Below are 21,766 nucleotides of genomic sequence, written 5' to 3'. Positions count from 1 at the left end.
GCGGGACCGAAGCCTCAGTAAAAGAGCAGCGCGCAGGCGAAAGAAACATGGCGCTGGGAAGCAGTATGTGCAAAATCCGCAAGGAATTGCAGTAAATTCCTTTTTGTTTGAAGAAAATTTACAACTTGGTAATAGACCTTTTTATGACCTATTTGGGCTCGTCATTGGCTGCGGCTGGTCATGTGCAGGCAGCGAGCGCTTTCATGGCCTTTTCCTGATTTCCCTGGCGAATTTCCCCCTGCATTCTGCCTTCAGAGAGCCTCAGCCCCTCTTTTCCTAACCTTTGTCTAGGCTGAGGTGTATGGCAGTCGCCCGCATGTTTGTGCCCCGCTCCCCCAAACCCGCGGCCGGTCCCGTCGCCGCCGCACTGACACTTCCCGGGCCCCGCGCCGCCTCCTCTCCCGCGCCCACGGAGGGATGCGCGGAGACCCGCGCCGCCGCCGCGCCGCCTGCAGCCCCTCGCTCTTCTCCCACCGCCCGATACCCCCGCTGCCGCTATCTCCTCCACGGATTGCTACGAGGGTGCAAAATGGATTACAGCGACCCTCCCGGGCTTCTCCGCTGGCGGGCAATTCCGCGAACTGGTAAGCGCTCAGTTCCCCTCGGGCTGGTCGCCGGTACTCCGCGATATGCGGCACGGCACCAGCTCCCCTGTCCTCCTGCCCCTGTTCGTCACCTGTCCCTCGAAACTCCTTATTCTTCCTTTTATTATTGCTATTACTATTTTTACCACTATGACTGTTGCTGTTGTTATTGCTATGGTAATTATCGGTGCTGTTACTATTATTAATAGTGGTTGTGGGCATACCGCAGAGTGAGAGCTGCTGTTGCGCGCGGGCTCTCACCGAATATGTGCCGCGGGCCACGATGTCTCGGTGTTCCGCGGTGAGGGGCGGAAGCCTGGGGTGCAGTGCGCGCAGGCAGCGCCTCTCCTGCCGGTGGGGTTTCTTCCAATATAAGGCCCTCTGGTTTTGGGATACTTTTCCCCCTGCCAGCCTGAAGCGTGCTGTGGCGATGCTCTGGTTTGTTTTCCCCATGGCGGAAGGGCGGTCGCGTAACTTTAAAGCTTAACAGGTGTTTTCGCAGGAGAATCGGGGTCAGTGCTCCCGCGGGGGCGGAGGGCGCGGGGCGGCTCCGCCGAGCCGGTCGAGCCGGGGGCTGTGCCCGGGGCCAGCCTCGGGAGCCCCCGCCTGCCCCGCCGGGACGTTTTCTCACATCCTTGTCCCGCTGCAGCGCGGAGCCAGGGCTGAGGCTCCGAGCTGCCCGGTGGGCAGCACACGGGCCGGGCTCGGCAGCCGGGCAGCGCGGGGGCGGCTGCGCCGAGCCACGGCCAGGAGCGCACGCCCGCGGTACGGCTCCTTACCCACGTGGAAATCATCGCGGGCTAAATGGAGGATGAGTTCTCGAAAATAAAACCAGCAACAAATCCCCGAGTTTATTTTGAAATATGTCGAGGAGATAGAAGAGTTATATAAACTCTACCTACGTTACCTATATATGTATATACATCCATATTCACATTGCCTATATACATATATATATATGTATTTACACATCTATTTCTCTCTGTAGAACACATATTCATTGTAAGTACGCATTTGTGAACGTATATATGCTTTACTCATTTCATCTTCATTTTCAAGCTGTTAGTGCACAGTAGAAAATCCGTCGTTTGGTATTTAGCGTTCACATCGACGGTCGGTGGTCGCAGTGCACCGTGCTGTCGCACTGCAGGAATTTACTGACTCGCCATTTACCCCAAAAGCAGCCAGTTAATTAACGGTGAAGCAAAACGCCTGACTAAACCATACACAGTGAGGGTGGAAAGGTGCGAGTCATGCACCGGGTACATATTTTGAAGCCATAGAAGGAGTTGTTCTTTAATCCACCCCCGAGCACCCCCCCAGCCTGCTAAGCCCGAGCCCCACTACAGTAAGCTGTAAGATCCCTGTCCCCCACGCTTTGCCTGTTTGCACTAGCTGGCCGCCCTGCGCTCCTGCAGGTCTTGGGGATTATTTGGGGCGATTCGTTTTCAACATAGCAACAGTCTTCAAGAGTAACACGGAAAATATGTGCTGTGTTAGGTTTCGCTCTCAGAATCCCTCCTAGGTGACACAGTAATTATAGCTACTTGACTATAAATCTCTCCAAAAACTTTGGAAAATCTCGTCCTTGAGCTGTTTTGAAATTATTTGCAGCCTGGGGAAAAAGAAGAAAACAAAAGCAGGATGTTCTAACGAATTCTAATGTGCATGTGTGTGTCTGCGGGTCCGTCTGCTGACACATACGGGTACACATATGCATTTATGATTCCACTGGTTTGTATGGGAGTTCGGCTTTTTTCTAAAGGGCTTCCTTCCTTGCTTGCTTTTGTTCTTATTCTTTTTTTTTCTCTGATGTATTTATTTATTTATTTATTCTTTTTTATTAATATTCTAGTACACATAGGCCTGTTTATGCTCTTAAACATACCTATGGAATTGTAAGTATTAATAGCAAATAAACACACATTTATATATATGGCACATACATATATATTTATATGTACCTGTTTATATATACATGGCACATATGAGGACTGTATTTTATATCTATTTATACACCTATAAAACGTGGTATGAGTATAGATGTGTCGGTGTGCTGAAATTTTCGGAGCACAGGATTCACAGTCACATTTCTCGCACTTGCTTCGTTTCCCGATGTGCTCGACAGAATTTATGACTCATCTCCTTTTTTTTTTTTTTTTTGTGTTGGAAGGAAAGAGCCGATTCCCAGTCCACTCTTTACTGACGCACGAGCAGTATAAAAACACCATCACAGAGCAGCTGGCAGGAAGCGGCAGCCTTGTCTCCCTGGCAGTGCCGGGGTACCGCTGGCACTGGCTGCCATTTGGGAAGTCACATTGGGCTCCCGTTTAGCTGCTGCAGGTTGCCTGGAAGAGAAGTGCAGCCTGTGTTCCCCAAGTCTGGCAGGGCTGGCGATGTAAACTGCGGACCCGGGAAACCCAGTAAGATTAGGCAAAGATATACACGTTGGTTTTGCGTTCTTAAGAACTGAAAATCCCTTCGATTTATTTTCTCGTTCCTCAAACAAATATAATTTCCACGGGATGTTTTATGAGAGCTTGGGACAGAAAAAAAAATCCGAACAAAGACGGTATTTCACCCCTCGGTTGGCAGGCAGCTGTTAAAGGTATTTACTGCTCTACTGCAGTGCGGCACTCAGTGCTGCTGGATGGAGCAGTAGAGGAAAAAACAGGAAGCGAAAGGAAAAGATGAGGCGCAATAAACATTGCAGCAGGTCGCGGAGGCCGGGCGGGGCGCGGAGGAAGGGTCTCTGCGAGAGACAAGAGGCAATAAAGTGCATTCAGCGGCAGCAGGCTCTGCCCAAACTCAGCACTCGCCTCCCATCACCCGCGGGGGAGGGGGCGGCGAGAAGGGGAGGCAGCCCGCAATGCCCAGCGCCCCACGCCGGGAGCCATCCGAGCTGGAGCCTGCGCGAGTGCAGGGCGGCGGGGGTCACCTCAGCCGCCCGGCCGGCCCCGCCGTCGTGGCCCGGCTCCGCCGCCTCCGTCCGCGTGTGGGCGCACGCCCCGACGGGCCGGGACGCGGTCACCTGCCCGCGGCTCCCGCCCTCAGGGCCGCCGGGCCGGGCCGTGGAGCGACCGCCGGGGGCGCGACAGGGCCCGGCCGCCGCCACCAGCCCTCGTGTCTCCACGGCCTCTTCCAGGAGAAGGCGCTGTAGGACAAGCCTGGCCACTCTCCCCTCCGCGGGGCGAGGGGCCCACCGCCCCGCCGGCAGCTTCCCCCCCTGCCCGCCGGCCCACGGAAGAGGCCCATCGGCGGGCGGGGGGCATGGGCAGGGCTCCACCGCCCTCCTCGGGCGTCTCCAGCCTCGACCCAGTTGCCCCACTCCCTCCAGCCCCGCGGCCCCCCGTCTCACCCGGCCCGCAGACCCTGGCGCGCCCCGGTGCGCGCCCTCGCGCTCTCCCTGCCTAACCCGCAGTGCCGCGGGGCTCCTCTCGTGTGCCCCGCTGCCCTCCCGGTCACCAGCCCGCCCTTTGAAGTCGGGCACCCGCCTCTTCCCTCCCTGTCCCTTTGATGCGGGTGCCAGAGCACCCTCCTTCCCGCCGGCTCCCTTCCCGCGGGCAGAGCCCCCGACCCCCGCACATCCACCCTTGCCTCCTGCAAGCCGGGGCCCAGCAGAGTTCCCTGCCTCTGCTTCACCTGTTGCCTGCAGGCTCCACCTTCCCAAACCGTGCCCGGACACGACCCTGGCGGCACCCACCCTCACGGGCCGTGCCTACCCCGGCGAGACGCTCCCACGGCCCCCGGCCTCCCCTCCCTGCCCCGCACTCCTCGCCCTCTTCCCCCGCGGACCTAAGGTGTCGCCGCCGCTGCCCCCGTTTGATGTTGAGGCGCGGCTCGACGCCGCCCTGCCCGCTCCGGGCCTCTGCTGCCACCGGATCTGCCTGCGGGCGTGGGGTGCTGTGGGCAGGGGCCTTTGCATGCCCACATCCTGCTCGGCGAGGGCATGGGCGACGAGGTGACTGTTGAAAAGTCGGGGATATGATAAAAGCAGAGGGGCAAAATGCATTGGACGCTATCAAGGTGCTTAGTAGCTCTTCAAAGTCAGAGATGGAGCCTGTAATTTTCTGGCAGTGTGGTCCTCAGGGTAAGATGCTGGTCATCATGTCTGTCAAGTAGCATTGAGAGTGATGGTGGCATACACATGTGATTCAATTCCCCCAACCTTTTTATCACAATTACCAGCGAGAAACCAATTGTTACTGTGTTGTTTCATTACAGCTCTTATCTGTCTCCAGATCGTGAGCCCCAAATATGAAAACTTGCATGAAAGCCTAGAGAATGAACTGGCCAGAGCTTCAAAGTCAACTTTCACATCTGCATTTTAGAATAGGAAATGTGAAAATCGTTCTAATTCCCTCTTCAAAAATCTCATGGCTAGAATTACTCAGTTACTGAGAGATTCATCTTGTCCCTAAATGAGAGGGAGCTGTATCTCAATCATCAATTCCTCACTATCTCATAGCCTCACCTATCACAGCCCCAGTGTCCTGGATACGTGTGCCTGAAGTACATGCCCAGCCTGGCCACTCCATTTGCCAGGGGCTGACACTTCTGCAGGTTGGCCGCCATGCCACCTGCCTCACCATGGCTCCTCTCCTCCTGCACACGCCGGGCAGTCTCTCATCTCCAAAGCACAGCTTTCTCTTGCCCACAAGACAGGCCAAGAGAGCCAAAGCAGTCACAGACACTCAGGGAGGGATGTGATGTCTCCTGTACTGGCACAGGGCGTGGAGCCCACCCAGGGGCCCTGCTGCCTGGGACCTGACCTTTGCCATACCCAGCACTCAGTGCCAGGCTTGGGGAAAACACACTTGACTCTGCATCGTAGTTCTCATCCCAAACTATTTTCCCCACATTTTATTGCACTTTCTCATTTCACCCTACCCCTCATGTCCCAGTACATAGCCTTTTCTTGCACCTTCCCAGGGATGGCCGCTTTGGCTCCCTGCAGCTTCTTGCTGCTGAAGCCCTTCCTCCAGAGGCCAGTGAGGGTGATGTGCCTGGGGAGAAGGGTGACTTGAGACTACCACAAAGCCTGATCTAGGGCCCACCGTGGCCAGGCCCAGGTGCCTGAGTAAGGCTCAGGGAGCTCCAGGGAGCTTTTCCTTCTGCCTGCCCAGGACTGGGAGCACAGACCATGCTCTGAAAGAGACCCTGAAGTCAGCCCCATGCAAGGCAGCCCAGTCCTCTCTCTGGGGTGGCTGACTGGATCCCCTGGATCTGTTACAGCTTCTCAGACTGTGCACTGTGTCTGAAATGTTGTCTTATGCACTGTCCTTGCCAGCTGTCCTGGGCAGGGGAGGCGGAAAAAGCTATTCCACAACTTAGGCCACTAAAAAAGCATGAAGGCGATGCTGTGTGATTAAGGCCTTGACAAAGAGCAAGAAAAATAGTGGAATGCAAAGCCACTCTGGATCATAAAGAAGGAGCAGGGAAGGACCTCGGGATGCCTCTTGTTTTCTGAAGGAAAGCGAATTGTTCAGCTGTGACTGGAGCCATCTAAAGAACACAGCAAGAGCCGAGCTGCCCCTTTTGGGTGACTTCACACTTGTGTAGCCAGATTCGTTAGGAAATGGCCGAGTAGGAGCAGACTCTGGTGTTAAACAGGCACCACCCAGTTGGTGCCACCACCCAGCAAGGAATTATTGCATTTGGCTCGTTTTTCAGACCTGAGCCCCCGGGCGGAGGCGCACTTTCACCCGAGGGCCGGGCGAGTGGTCGGGTCCCCTCTGCACGCGGCCGGTCCCCGGCGGGGATGACACAGCTCCCCGCCCTCTGGCGAAGGTACAAACCCTTCCTGGGATGCACCAGAGGTGCTAGCCGCTCCGACGTTCTCATCTTAGCCATGATAGATTGGGAACTGATGCCCGGGTTTCCTCATGCTGTGTGACTGCCAGAGACATTTGACTTCCTGTGCTCGGGCTCCTTGAAATTCTCATTTGCTAACTCACACCCTGCTCCCTTCACACCAGGGCTCTTTTATTGTTTTATAACCGTCCTTAAACTTCCAGTCCTCAAAGATCTCATTGTGGCAGGCTTCACACTTTCTCCCTTTCCGAAGCCCTGTGCCCTCGCTGTTTGCAGCAGTTTGGTCACTTACAAAGGTCCCTCGTGCGCCCGGCGAACCTGCAGCCCCTGGCACAGCTCTCCCAAGTTTTTAAAAGAATGACTCAAAACCGTTTTGCAGGGGAGCCTCGCCAAAATGCCATAAACATCCAGGAAAAGGAGAAAAGGTTCCATCTTTCAGTTGTTTTTTTGTTGTTGTTGTTGTGTTTTTTGTTGTTTTGTTTTGTTGAGACTTTTTTCCCCTTTCCTCCTGACGATGGGCTTCCCTGTACCCTAAGAGCTATAAAGAAAGGTTCGAACGGGTACTCACAGCAAAACACCCCCGGGTCCTTTCCCAAGAGCACTTTGGGTGTGATAAGTCCCCTTTGTAGCTTTCCCTAAAACACGCTTCTCAAAAAGGCCGGCATAACGCCATGCAGCTGAACTTCCACCCATCCCCGCTATCTCGACCCGGTCCCATTTTATAGGACAGATTCAGAGAACCTTTATTCAGCGAATAAAAGTTTAAAGCTGAAGGTTATTTATGGTTCCACAGAGATAAGTCCTGAGTGGCTATTTAGAAGCACGTGATTCCAATAAACTTTGTTTTATGGCTTGAGAGTTGACAAGCCAAAATATAATTCCCACCATAAATTAGTTTAAGAGCATACAAGTGCAGATGCTTTCGTTCCTGGAAGCAGTAATCGGGAAAGTGTTAGCAGGGAACCGTCGGCGGAATGCGACCGTACAGGCACCTCTGCTCCCGGGTCCCCCAGGCCGCGGGGGGAGCGCACAGTAAGTCCGCTACCAGCCTCCCCTCCGCCGCCGCCGCGCCCGGGCTCTCGGGACCCGAGCACCTCCGCGGGAGCGGGGTGGCAGCGCTGCGCCGCCCGGCAACGCGGAACAGCTCTGCTGGGGAATGAGCAGGTACAGCTCAGGTGGCTGCGGCTGCGCCGGGATGGGCCGGCTGGTCTCTGTCTGAGATTTCTGAATTTAATGGGATTTCTTAGATGCAGATAAGCAATTAAAAAAAATAATAATAGTAAAAAAATTTCTTTTAATAAAAAAAGAAGAAGATAAAAAGGAAAGGCTCGGTAAGGGAGTGCTTAGTGCCAAAATGTTGATATTAATCCACTCTTCTTGCAGGCTAGTGTTATCTAGAGTGGGCAGAACTTAAAAAAAAAAAAATTAACAAGAAAGGTCTTGGGAAGCTCAGTGCAGTGAACTATTGATACCGAGGCAATTGCTCTGTGTTTAATACAATAACTCTCCAAGATATTGTAGAAAAGCAATAGAGGAGCTGAAAAATCACATACAGAAAAGAACCCCCCCCCCCCAATACTATTTATTTTTAAATATACGACGCATTTCTGGAGTATTAGACTAAGCGTGTGGATTTGTTTCCCTTACGTGATCTTTGAATATATTTAATGAAATATTTAAAGGAAAGTTCAAGTCAAATCTACCCTTCTATAATGCAAACAAAGACGCATGTGTCGTGGTCACTGATAGGTTGATTAGGTGATCTTAAAAGAGATGTATCTTAGAGTAATCAGATATTTATTCTAATAAAATTGTAGGTCTTTCTGTGCTCAGCACGGATATAATGCTGCATGGCGTATTTTGTGGGTGATGGTTTAGCAAAGGTGATCTGAATGTGACTGGATTCCCACAGAACAACAACAACAAAAAAAGGCCTTTGTTATTCTTCTTTTCCACCAGTAAAAGAAGGAGGTCTGGCTCTTCATCTCTTTAGAAATTATCCGGTATAAAATTTAGACTATGAATATTAAAAGTGAAAGATCACACCCCAGGCACAGGCAAAGCGTGTGTTCATAAAAAACTGCCTGAATGCAACGTGGTCCTCATTTGGAAGGGGCTTCCATCCCACCACTCCGCTGCTTGCAGGATTTACCACCAGCTCCTTTCTGCCTTCATCTATCAAACGTGGTTTGTAACTGTTCTCCAGAAATATCACCCGTATGTGGAATACAACAGTAACAAACGTTTTTATTGCAACAGGTTCGGCAGCATGGAAGAACATCCACAGTAAGTAACCTTTTATTTCTTGTAGAGTTTGCGTTGTTTGAAAATCCTGGTTCTTCCCTTCAGATTGAAAAAAAAAAAAAATAAAAACGATGATTCCTGGTGAATATTGCTTCCCTCCCTCCTGTCTCCCCTTCCTTCCCCCCCAAAAACAAAAAAAAGGACTATGTCAGCATGTGAAGGCTCTTGTGGAGTCCGTTTGTGGTACCATGTCATAATCCTGGCTAGCATTAAAAGCAGAGGTGCGGTCTCCTGGGGGTTTATTACAGGGCTGTACAGGTGTCGTCCTGCGCTTAAGCACTCCAATGCAACTAGCAGCGTTTCCATTTTAACTCGGCGGGACTGTACAGCGCCTCCCCGTGCAGAATCCGGACGGATCACGTTGTATCCCAGCACCTCATAACCTTGGCTACTCCCACTCTTTTCTTCGGACGGGATCCCAAGTAGAGCTGTGCCTGCTTTCTGATGTTCCCCTCGTCTGGCACAGACTGGTGGCTGGGTGAACGAGGCGGCAGGAGCTGGGGGCGGGCAGCGCTGGCCAGCCGGGGCAGCCCAGCTACAGCCGGGTTCTGCGGGCGGTAGAGCTGATCCGCTGGTGCTAGAGGTCTGGGGGCAAGGGAGACTCTAAAGTGGATTTAAACGCTGTGAAGGCACGGAATGGAATGGATATCAGAGCTTAGAAGGGCAATCTTTTAGTGTAGGGGTTTTCGCATCCCAGATGGTCCTGCCTGAGCTGCGGCAGGGGGGACCGAGGGGAGGGCAGAAGATCAGTGTGCACCAGGAAATGCTGTTGAACCTTTCTGGCTCCAGTGAGGAGCTAAGTGCATTGGTCCTGGTCCTCCAGGCAGAGACTGGCTTGTCTCTCAAAGAGGGAAGGAAAGCCTGCGACATTTGGAGATGCATTAGGTTGTACATTGCCCTTCCCGCTTCTGCCAGCCCCGCTCTGACCGGGAGCATGTAAAGGAGAGGAGTGTTTGCGTGTGTGTTTGTTTGCGTTTCCCCGCTTCCTCTCCCTGCTTCCTGATAAATAATCTATTTCACTAGATGTGCCAAGCTTCCCCTGATCTTTTTGTCTTGCGTTGCAATATTGGTTTTCGAGTCCTATAAATACGAACTAAAGAATCGCCTCCAGCGCTGCAGTTTTAACTGTGTTCCATAGGTAACTTTCCTCCCCCCATAGCTCAGTCCTGCACTACATGGACGCCCTTGGCATTTTATTCCAGGGCCGGCCCTAAATGTATGGATTACTTGTTTTCTGCCAACGTACATTTAGCATACTGATTATGAACCAGAATACAAAAAGGCTGATAGATCAAAAGTATTTTGTATGGGCAGTTGAACAGGAGGTGAATATATAACGCTTTTGTTCATCAATAACTCTTTGGCTTTGACCTGTCTGAGCAAGTCGTGCAATAAGGTGAAACGCAGGTCACAGCGTCTAACAAATATGAAAATGTGTAGTATTAAGCAGAACGGGGAGCTGCTGCTTCCCCAGCTCCATCGCTGCTCCCTGGGCAGCCCTCGGCGGGCTTGTCCGCTCCCGGGGGCTGCCCCAAACCATAGCTCTCTTTGGGGGGCGGAGGAGAGTTACCCTCCCAGTTCAGCCGGGTGGTTAAATAACCCCCACGAGGGCGGGGGGGGGGGGGGGGTATCCCCCCTCCCCTCAGAGAAAGGATGAGAAAGCGGGGAGAGATGCTGAAAATAGCTGGGTGGAGATTTGAAGAATCCGGGGGGAGATTAAGGACATAAAGTCGTTTCCAGTTGCACTTGCTGTGAAGAAGGCACCACCGCAGTGGTAAGAAAACAGACGTTTCAAAATAGCATCTCTCATCTCAGGCAGTCGGGAGTTGGAGCCAGCCAAACTACCCGGTATACATCGCTCGGATAAGCGCAACACCCCCAAATCTGCCCTCCGCAGTGGTTGGATGTATCACACCCGCACCATTATTTGTCCTTATGGTGCCTGTTTTAAATAGTGGAAGGAGAAGAGGTTGACCGCAGGACAGCAGTGAGGAGCTGGGTCAGACACAATTCATGAACTTTTGTACTCCTGTGTGCCGCTGTCGACAAAGTAAAAATAATGAAACTTTGTGATATGTTTGTAAATGATTTCGGCTGACCTCTCGCCCTGCCCTTCACCATAAACGCTACGGCGGGGAAAACCTGGGAGGGTGCGAGGCTGAGGCTCGCAGGCAGATCGCGGGGATAATAGCTAGACCAGCATAATAGGATGAAGGTAAATTTGGAAACTCTCTTTTTCCCGAGAGCAACTAACTCCAGCTTTTAACCTCATCTTTTTCACCAACCGCTGTTTCTGTTGTCGGCTGTTTTACTTCTGTTTCGATTTTTTTAAAATTCTTTTTTTATTTTGGGGGGATTTCTAATTATGGAGAATCTTTTCAGATTCGTGTTAGCCTAAATATTTAAAGACTCCTTCCTAAATTACTTTAAGCATTATTATTCTAAATAGCGCAATTTGATCGACCACGTCCATTTTCCATAGCGAGAACGTAAATGGCAGAGAATTTAAAGAAAGCGGCAGGTCTTTCTGAGAATTTGGTAGGCGAAATTCGTCGCTATGAATTGATGGAGGGTCTTATAGCTCTATTGCAGCAATAATAACAAGCGTGAATCTTTTCCGAAATCCCACCTTCCTGCAAATCTGTATTTCAGAATTGAGTCCCAGCAGAATAGTTTGCATTCCTCAGAAGACAGTAAGAGACTAAGAGAATTGCAAAGACCTGCTATATTGTAGATGAAAACAGAATGTTATTACGTTGTCTATATATACCCTGTAGAACCGAATTTGTGTGATATTCATATAGTCACAGATTCGATTCTAGGGGAATATATGGTCGATGCAAAAACTTCACCTTTCTGCAAATGGTTAGAAGTTAAAATACTGGCGGAATCAAGAGGCATGTGCGTGCTGAACACTCAGAAATTATAAAAGTTTTGCTGCCTCGCTCCTATTCGCTGGGTTTTAGGACGTTTCTTAAAACTTCAGTTGTCGTTCAAACCTAACTCTCAGTGACAATCTGTGAATTTAAACAGTTAAACTCACCAGAAGTTACAAATTTTCTGGGGGAAAAAAAAAAAAAAAGGTATTATCTACCAATCAGTGAATGAGTATTTTAAAAGATACTCATAAATTAGCTAGATATGCCAGACGTTAGCAAAATTTCCCTGTCAAGGGTCCAGATCGCATCAAAATATTTACGACAGCAGCAAAAGCAGCATTCGCCTCACTGGAATGTATTTACTTGTGCTCCAGGAATGATATTGATGAATGAAGACGGAATTTATCGCATTAAACTCGTGATATTTTTAACCTAATTAAATGACGTCTCCAGTTCAATTGATTGAACTTTAGTGGTTAAAAGTGAACTCCTTCTTGCCATCTGCATGATTTTACATACATACATGTGTAGGTTTATAAATATACGTTGGCGTTTGCATCTGTGCATGCATACGTATGCACACGTATATATTGAGGCTTGAAAGTGAATGAGAAGTTACTGATTGCCTAATTTTATTCAGCAGAACTAAATTCTGGTAACTTTTGGATGACCTCTGCTAGACAAAGACAGGACAGATCTATTGTACATCATATTACCCTCTTCCTTGATGGCTTTTCTTTCTCTCGCCTGCTTATCAGTTTCTTCCCTTTTAACCCCGCTTCAGCTCATCTCTCTGTATATTCCTTTCGATTCTTTTTCTTATTTTATTTAAAGTGAGGTACCAAGCCCCGGTGGCGATCCTGGCTAGTAGATCAGACGGCAGGGCAGCATCCCCGGGGATGGGGGAAGCCGGCTCAGACAAAAGGCTGTGGGCAGGGCAGCGGCCGCCGCCCCGGGGTACCCCTACACCTCCGGTACCTGGTTTGCGGGTGCGGCCCGCCGGAGAGGGGGGTCACTCGGTTAGAGGGATGTTATTGAGTGGAATCGCTGGAAATGCGGGGAAATGCGGCGGTGGGCGCCCGGCTCCCCATTGGCCGGGCCGGTCACATGCCCGCCTAACTTTATTCAGTTGACAGCAAGTAGGAGGGCTCTATGGCAGGGGAAAAAAAGACAACACGAGAAAAATTAGTATTTTCTACCTTCAGAAATTAATGGCCATGAGTTCGTATATGGTGAACTCTAAGTATGTGGATCCCAAATTTCCTCCTTGTGAGGAATATTTGCAGAATAGCTACTTAGGCGAGCAAGGGGCCGAGTACTACAGTGCCTCGCAGGGCTCTGATTTCCAGCACCAGGGACTCTACCCACGGTCAAACTACAGCGAGCAGCCCTTTAGCTGTAGCAATGCCCAGGGCTCTGCCGGGCAGCCGCGGGGTCACGGACAGGAGCAATCCGGCCCGGCGAGCCACTTCCCCGGCCCAGCAGAGCATTGTCCACCGCCTCCAATGTCCAACTCGCGAGCCTGCAGCCAGCAGCCGGCCCTCAAACCCCCAAACGGCTCCGCAGTTAAGCAGCCAGCAGTAGTTTATCCCTGGATGAAGAAAGTCCATGTTAACTCGGGTAAGGATCCTCTTCTTACTTTGCTCTTCTACCCTGCTTCCGATCGTCCTCAGCGGCGCTCTCCCGAGCCCCCGCCAGGCTCGTGGACGAGCTTTTTAAACCGAGGTGGCCAATTACACTCGCCATAAATTTTTATTGCTGAGGAAATAGGCCGTTGGCCATGCGGGGCTTTGCCGTGCAAGATAAAACTCCATTTTAGGAGCCTTCTAGAGGCTCCCACCCTACCTAGCTGCGTGTGCCCGTAGTGCCTGCCTCAAACGAGGGGGAAAGCAGCCCGGCCATTGTAAGCAACTGGGATGAATCCAGCTCGGCCACATGCTCGCAGCTCATAAGGTTTTCTTTTGTAAAGTCGGACCGGCAAGTCAAGATTAGCTTTGTAAAAGTTCTCCGTATTTTTTTCCCAGTGAATCCCAATTACAACGGAGGGGAACCTAAACGCTCCCGCACAGCTTACACCAGACAGCAAGTCCTAGAACTGGAAAAAGAATTTCATTTTAACAGGTACCTGACCAGGCGCCGCCGTATCGAGATAGCCCACACTTTGTGTCTCTCTGAGCGCCAGATCAAGATCTGGTTTCAGAACAGAAGAATGAAGTGGAAAAAAGATCACAAACTGCCCAACACGAAGGGCAGGTCTTCTTCCTCTGGTTCAAACCCCCATTTACAAACTGGTTCCAAGGACCATCAGACTGACTTGACAACTTTGTAGAAGAGGTGAAATTTTCCATTTCATCCTTCGCTTCTGACCAGTACTGTACATAACTGACACTGCCCAAGCAGAACCTGCATGTAGCAGCTAAGGACACGAGAAACTGTCATCTTTCTTTAAGGTACTGTTGTACAAAGGAGACAAAATGACGCTACTTTGGACTTTATTTTATTTGCCTCTGCTAGCACAACCTAAAAAAGGAAAACAAAAAAAGGGGAAAGAAAGAGAGAGGGAAAACCAACCAAACAAACCATCATGCAGGCAGTGGGAATTGGGAAAATATTAAATGAGACCTTCTGTCCTTAAAAAATAATAAATCATTGAAAATGAAACTGTCCAGTGTTTCAGTTTTGAATTCTAAAGTGAAGATTGGATGCTTTATTATGGGATTTATACTTTTAATTGTCTTTTTATCCCATGCAATTTCGGGAGGATGTATTTTGGGCAAGTTGAGGACAGGAAATTCATAGCATAGTCTTTTATTTGAACATAAAGACTAGTAATTGTGAACTTTTTTTTTTTGTACTGCTTTACCTTTCTCGGTGTAATGAAAATACTTGCTCATTTCCATAACGTCACAGAAGGTGTGCATAGAAATTAAGTGAAAACGGGTTATTTTGTGCTCTGGTAATGTTAATGTATTTATTTATTTGTTACATAGAAGAAGACAAAAAGAAAAATAGTCAAACCAAAAACGAGGAAGGGGAGCTGAAATACAGTATTTTTCCTTCCCAGTCTCATGAACACATATGTAATGTTTACTTGTCTTGAACGTACACAACTTTCTTGTCCCCCACCCCGTTTTCTTCTAAATTTCCTTCTTTGTGAATAGGAAAAGCGTCCCTGCTCCTTACCGTGTGCCATCCAGAGCTAACAGGCTTGAAATCTGTTTCCAAAGTCTGCTCTGCTCAGAGCTGTGCTTTAAACCATCGATACCTCATTTTAAAATGGAAAGAAAAAAAAAAAGAAAAAAGAAAGAGGGGAGACCACAAAAAACAACCCCACAAAAACAAACAGCAGCCCAGACTGAAAAAATAATGTGATATAAATTGAGCCATTCAAAGCTGAAAGCTGAACACATTCTTTCAAACAAATTTAAAAATTCTTTTCTGCCAGGGAGAGAGAGAGATAGTCTATGTGGGTTGCTGCTTTGTTTTGTTTTGGGTTTATTTTGAGTTTTTTTGGCTTTGGTTTGTTTAGTTTTTAGGTTTGGGTGGGTTTTTTAAGGTTGAGTGGATTTTTTTGTGTTGTTTTGTGTTTGTTTGGGTTTTTTTGGTTTTTTTTAAGAACAGTGATTATTTTTAAGCAAACCATGACACATGACTGCAATGGTTGGAAATCTCAGCAAGTTGCTTTCAAGAAACACGAAAGCCTTGGATGGGAGCAGAGCTGATCTAATACCCACGAATTTGTCCCTGACTGCTGGTTGCCAAAGTTTTAGTGCTCTGTAACTACGAAACCAAACCAAACCAGCTCCCTGAGCCACTTACACCTCCGCTCAGGCGGTTTTAAAGCTCAGCCCTTATCTCCTGTACCCTCAGGGCAGCCTAGGAGAGGGACCACATAGTCAAAATTGTAACGAGGTGATCCTTTTATTAAAGAGAAAAGTGGCAAAGAAGGAAACTCATAGCAAACACTGAAGGGAGGTGGAAAGAGCAGGGGGTGAGTTAACGTGCCCTTCTCCAGGCTGGATGCTTCCCACTGAGAACTCACAGCTTTCTGGGCTCGCTCACGAAAACACTGGCCAAAATGGGGTTGAATTAATTCTAAAATAAAAGGCGAGCTTTTCAACAAGAGTGTTTTCGGCAACGTTAACTGTGGCCAGCAGTTAATTTCTGTCCTTTTCTCATCCCTTGAAGTCCGCAAAGTGTCTTTAAGACTTGGTCTTTTGTTTTAGAGCCTGGAGAAAACTCTTTGTTCTTCCTTAGGGTTAGCCCAGTTCTCAGACTTGCACATGGCAATACTTGAATATCTCCACGTCGTGATATTAAAGATGGATATTCCCGCATTATTCGCATCATTGTTTCTATGACAAAAAGCACCGAGTTCATACATAGTAAAGACGTCTTTTTTCTGACGCCTTCACGTTGAGAAGCTGAAAAGGTATTTTACTGAAGTTCGGCTAAATTGCAGGAACAGGTTCACCCAGAGGACAAATTTTCTATTCGATTAGTTGTATTTCAGCCGGGAAGAGTGACCTCTAAACCCTTAACCTTTTGGACCCAAACTACCCTTCCCTTTCTCTAGCATGGAGAGCAGCTAGCAGCAGCGCTTGAGGAGGGAATTCCTGAGACAAGTTTTCAAGTTTTGTTACACCACGTTCCTGCAGTAGTGGCCTTTCCTCTCTAGAGCTGCTCAAAGCCATCTTTTTGCTCTTCATACGTATCTATTGAAATAAAGAAGAAAAAAGGGTGTGAGGAAGTAAAACTCCTCTAACTACTCTTCTTGAAAATCCTCCTCCTGGAACCCCGCTGTTTTCTTAAAGCCTGATAAGTTGGCTGGGAGCAGGGCAAAAGTGCTATTCGGGAGAGAGCTACCAACTCTGGCATCTGTGGTACAGCTCTGGAAAATAATGGCCTTGGATAAGTAAATCCTTGCTTTGTGCTTCTAATCAACCGAGATGGCTCCCGAAGTTAAAGGACCAACTTCTGCTCCCAAATTTCCTTCCCCCGCCCACTGAAGTCAAACAGGCGTGTAGCTGCTAGCAGAATTTGTCTCATTGTCTTTTGAAATGTTAATAACTCCAGGAAGAGTGTTGGCTTCAGCAGGCACAGCTCTTACAACCCTGTTTGCAAGTCCCATTTGAGCGAGGCTGGAGCCCTGTAGGTTTACATAGGTGTAATTGCACTGTAAGATCGGAGAATACGTGAAGTGAAGGTAGAGAGTACCAAACAGAAATAGCTCCCAGTGCCAATGCTCTGAATGGTCAGGAATGTCTGTAATAATGACCAGGAGCACCCACTGGTCGTTATCTCCCGTGCAAAAAGAACCCGAGGTTTATTTTTTAATGGTTTTAACCCTCCTCCAGAGTTATTTGGTGTATGAAGGGAAGCTGATTAATTTTGTTTATCACGGGTGAACGTTGTGCATTGGAGCCTTTGTTAAACGGTCGCATTGTCCAGCACTGCTCTCATCTCTGTTAAAGTGTGATGCTTTTAATAGACTTTGCTGATGTTTTGCTGCCGTTGATTAAAGCGTTATTTATACTAACTGTCGCCTGTAGTTTTGATGTAAGCCCTCCACATAGTTTTGAAATAATAAAAGGTGTAGCAAAATAGATTCTGGTTTGTACCTTCAGCAAGCAGTTCTTACAAGGTGGGTCTCTCTTCTGTGAAAATTCTGGTCCTTCCCATCATTACAGTGTTAAAAGACGAGTGACTTTGCATAGCATCCTTCCAAATGTCCCTTTGAACAGGTTTGCTGTTTGCCTCAGCCATAATGGTGTGACTCTAGGCCAAGCTGGAGTCTATATTTACTTTTGGGCTACAGTTAAAAGTGCCTGTCATCCATTTGCTGCTGCTTTGCATTTAACAAGCCCTTCTAGAATGACTCCTGGATTTCTGCATGTGTGGTAGGAGGCAAGGAGCCACACCTGAAGTCACCTCGATGCCCGCACAGATGTGTGTCTTTTAGGTGAGTCCTGGAAAGAATCAATTAAATAAAGAAATGGAAATTTGAAATTGCAATGCAGAGAGTAGCTTTTCCTGAGCAGTAACCCTCACTTTGACAGTGGATACAAAAGAAAGACTACAAGAAAACACAACTTGGAGACTAAACTTTCCCATGCACCTATGGCAAGCATTTTTTTTTTTTTCTTCCCAGCGTAAGCACGTCAGACAATAGCACATACAACTAGCCAGGAGAAGTCGATTGCACTATTTTTGTCATAAGTACTTGTCAGTGAGGGCTTGTCCTCTCCTGGAGCGTGGTCAAGGCACGAGTCCAAAAATACAGTCTCTGGCTCAGCCCGGGCAGGGAGCAGGGTGCGCAGCAGAAAGCATGTGCCCTTACTGCCCAAGTGCGCCGAGGGGAGCCTGAGGTTGCCTTTCTAAGCACACACTCGCTAAGTTTAAATATTGAGGCATATCTTGTGATTATACTTTCTCTCTCTGCTGTTTAATGGCTCCTCCTGTTACTCTCGATACATCAATACAGTTCTGTATATTATATCACCACTAGTCGTTAAGGTAAGAATGAAGAGGAAAGGCAGAGTCAATAGCAAACCCCACTTACTGTACAGTACAGTAAATAGGGACCTCTCGGTGCAGAGCCACACCGCTTCCAACGGCCATGTTTGTTAGCCCTTTTCCCTGATTCTTTTTTTCCTTTTTTTTTTTTTTCCCTCATTTCCCCCCAAGCCTAGAGACCAAAATAATCTTGCTAGGAACAGTCATAACAGGCAGAATTTCAAAGTGCAAGGAAGATGATAAGAATAGATTTCTACAAGTCCTGACCACGTGATTTGCGAAATAATTAATTCAGCACGTCCCTTAAGAAACACGGAGTCGTCATTAATCTGCCAAGCAAAGGACTCTATCAGACTTGAAAACTGAAGAGATCCCAAGAATATAATATACAAAGGGTGCAGTCGCTCTCCCTGCACACCTAGCTCTTTGGTAGCTGCTGAAAAAGAGACGCCCGGTACGTAAATATTTTTTACTTTTATTCCTCCTTATTTAAGCCTTAATGAACTCAGCTGTCAAACACTTGACAAATAGGGCACGCTGCTTCCTGATTTCCAGCGCGGCAGCGGCCGGGAACCGGACCGGGCGAAAGCGATGACCTTTGCTTCCCAGGGAGCGGGGAAAGAGGATGAGCGCGGAGCGCCGCGGAGCGCCGCGGAGCAGGGAGGCTGATCGCCAGACCGCCTCCCGGAGTGGCGGCTCCGGCCGTGGCTGCCTGCGCGGGGAGGCGCGGAGCGAAGCGGAGGAAACAATGCGGCTGTCAGGGCAGCCGCTGCCCGGTCCCAGCGGCGGGGAAAGGCCCTCAGCTTTTCTCAAGCGGGGTCGTAAATTTTGCCGTGCGTCTTTGACAGCGGGCCCGGAGCCAGCGCCAGGCGCGCATTTCCCCCGCCGCCCGCACAAAGGCCGGCTCCGGCCCCGCTGCCCCGGCCGCCCTGCCCGCTCCTGCCCCGGCCGCCCGAGCAGCGCCGCCCGGCGCGGGGCTGCGGGGGAGTCCGGCCGCATCCAGCCCCCGGAGTGGGCATGCCGGCTTGCAAGTCCCCGATCAATAGCCCGGACTAGGGAAAAAATAGCGTTTGTGTTTTTATACAAAGCCACTCTCTATAAACTCCATAGAATACGGACGAGACTGAGATTTCTCTGTGAAATCCCAGTCAGATGGAAATACCTTCTGCAAACAGGATATTCTTTATTATCCCTTGCTGGAGTCATTTCTAAAAACCCTAGATTGTAGCTTTTTATTGCTTCCGTTTCGTTGGCAGGGCAGAGACAAAGTTTCCTATGTTATGAATTATACATTCAAACAATAACACATTAATTCAATTATTCAAAGATGACAAATGTTTATGTGCTGTGGTAGTGACTAAGGAACAGATTTGCTACTTCACAAGAACTCCGACATTTTTATCAATGAAGTTTTATATTATCTTATTGGGCAGGGAAAGAAACTAAACTCCACCAAGACACGCAGTAAAATGGACCTGAACATAAATCGCAACCCTTTCATAAGAGCGTTTATTCTCGCATATAGCCCGGGCTATTTTATCAGTTTGACAATTGCCGGAGTTGTTGTTATAAATCATCATAAGTAATTCCTGAAAGGGTGCGAGGCTGCTGGGGGGCGGGCGGAGACTGTAAATCTTTCTGTTTTATTGCTGTATGAACATATGCTCCGATTGAAGAAGTCTTAGATCCTTTACTGGAGACAAATTCGCGCAAAGCTGGAGTCCCACCAGCCAAAGGATTAACATTTCCTTAATACTTTTTCAGTCCCCTTTAAAATATCTTAATTCTGGCAGTGGTGGTGAAGGTGCTCCTTTCTTTCAGCCGTCCTCCATTTTCACGTTAAATTTGCTTGGTTTTCTGGTGTTTTTGTTGTTGTGTTTGTTTGTTTGTGTGGTTTGGTTTTTTTTTTTTTTGTTGTTGTTTGTTTGTTTTTTGGTTTTTTTTTTTTAAAGCACTAGACTCTGAAAAGACACCGAAGGGCTGTGAGGCTTTCTCCGGGGGTTCCGAACTGCCCTCCAAAAAGGCATTTTCTTCTGAATCCTCTTCGTGTTCTTTGCTCGTGTCCAGCTTTTCCCCTCGCACTTTTGTGTAGGAAGCTAAAGACCTCTCCGTCATCCAAAACGCCTAAACAGCGGCCAGAATTATGTTCGGCTTTGTGTGCATGTACACAAGTATGCAGAACACGCTGTGCGTGTAGGGGTTGCTGTATGTACACACAGACACGCGAGCGCGGGGGGCTCGGCAAAACTACCCAGACACCAAAATATATGGCTGACTGAAAAGGATATAAAGAACCATTACCTCTTACTTGAGGCGAGATTTAAGTGCATCATTTCGAAGAAATATAGGATTATAAATCCGAAGCCGTACACAATAATTTACATTGAACTTACGTTTCCATCACTGGACTCCAATCTTTTTATAACTGGTTTGCAAAGTCAGGAAAAGCAATGTAATTTAGATAAATGTTACAATGCACTTACGGTTAGTATTGTAAGGTAATACGTTACTGTCACATCCCCATGCTTTGGATGGTAATGAAATCATAGCAGATGTTAGATTAGGTGTGGTGTATTTATAGCTACAGATATGTTACAAAAAAAAAAATCAAACAGAGAAGCTAACATATATATTTGTTTCCTTTTGCCTAACTGGTATTGTTGGGGAGCTTTGTGGGCACACATGACAGATATACACAGGGTTTGCTCCGTGTCTCTTCATACACACAGAGCAGGGAGGCAGGCTCAGGGCAGACACACACACGCACAAATGTCATGAGGGTTTTTTTCCCAGCGCTTGTTTAGCCTCCAGACAGGGGTAATCCCCGCTGCCCCGCATCTTCCCGGTCCAGAGAAGGAGAAAGCAAAAAGTCGCGCAAGCCAGTGGGCCCCAGCGCCTGTCCGCCAGAGCAGCGTTGCTGCGGAGCTGCCCCCGGCACATGCTCCCGGCCGCAGCCGGTTCCAAATACCTCTTCTGTCTCCGCTGGGAATTTCTGCGCGCTGGGATCATCCCGCGGAATTCACCTTTTTCCTCTGCTCCGCCAGCCCCACGGGGCGCGTAAGTGCGGGGGCCGCGGCGGCGGAGCGGCGCGGGAAGAGAGCGGGCTGGGCAGCGCGGTCGGGCGCGCAGGGGCGCGGGGGCCGCCCGCCCCACGGGGCCCGGCGCGGCAGCCCCGCTGCGCGGGGGCGCGGGGAGCGCGCCAGCCTCGGCCCCGGCGCGCTGCTCTGCGATCACGTGGGCAAATATGCCTGTATTTTAAGGCAGTGCCTATATTTCTGATTATAAAGGGATTTCTCCTGCTCGCCCCCAAAATTCATCAATGGCCGCACGATTTAAAACCAAAACAAAACAGGAGCCGGCCAATTGCTGTCGTTGGTTCCAGGAGGCTGATGGCTAAAGGGTTGTGTGTTGATTTTTTTTTTTAAAGCCCAACAAATTCCGATTTCCACTCGCTCTCTTTTATTGGTAGTTGAGCCTGAGCCTGTTTTCGTTCTATCGGGAATTCTGGTGTATGGAAATATTTGTAAAACCGCAAGATCAGGTTTAGGAGAGTATTGTCTGCAGACAAAGGGTGAAGGATATATTCTAAGAACTGCAAGCGCAGATCCTGAAAAGTGAGGAACCCAGGTTTATGATAAATTGATACACAGGTAAGCAACTGCATGACAA

At 48.9% G+C, this 21,766-nt stretch overlaps 2 protein-coding genes across 5 annotated transcripts in view; both read left to right on the top strand.

The window, feature by feature from the left end:
* The first annotated feature begins 501 nt into the window (after positions 1 to 501).
* Positions 502 to 21,766, top strand: part of HOXD3 (homeobox D3) — a 31,063-nt gene continuing 9,798 nt past the window's right edge. The window contains exons 1-2 of one of the 4 annotated variants that reach the window (XM_032114382.1): positions 533 to 584; positions 8,658 to 8,684. The gene's annotated coding sequence lies outside the window, so the exon portion shown is untranslated. Of the gene's footprint in view, positions 585 to 8,657; positions 8,685 to 17,944; positions 18,552 to 21,316; positions 21,748 to 21,766 lie in introns of those variants that run through there. The other 3 variants (XM_032114381.1, XM_032114380.1, XM_032114384.1) reach the window with 3 other exon arrangements.
* On the top strand, positions 523 to 14,245 carry HOXD4 (homeobox D4). Its single transcript, XM_032114386.1, has 4 exons — positions 523 to 584; positions 8,658 to 8,684; positions 10,518 to 13,201; positions 13,606 to 14,245. The coding sequence occupies exons 3-4, from the start codon at positions 12,793 to 12,795 to the stop codon at positions 13,908 to 13,910; spliced, it is 714 nt and encodes a 237-aa protein (XP_031970277.1). The 5' UTR covers positions 523 to 584; positions 8,658 to 8,684; positions 10,518 to 12,792; the 3' UTR covers positions 13,911 to 14,245.

This window comes from Corvus moneduloides, chromosome 7 (assembly GCF_009650955.1).
Source record: "Corvus moneduloides isolate bCorMon1 chromosome 7, bCorMon1.pri, whole genome shotgun sequence".
Lineage (NCBI taxonomy): Eukaryota > Metazoa > Chordata > Aves > Passeriformes > Corvidae > Corvus > Corvus moneduloides.
The sequence above is the reverse complement of the archived record's forward strand: the minus strand, read 5'-3'. Positions and strand labels throughout refer to the sequence as shown.

Bases quoted from the DNA above. Each gene is read 5' to 3' on its own strand.
- HOXD4 (XM_032114386.1), top strand. From the start codon at position 12,793: ATGGCCATGAGTTCGTATATGGTGAACTCTAAGTATGTGGATCCCAAA. The intron at 13,202-13,605 runs GTAAGGATCCTC...TTTTTTTCCCAG, and splicing joins GAAAGTCCATGTTAACTCGG to TGAATCCCAATTACAACGGA.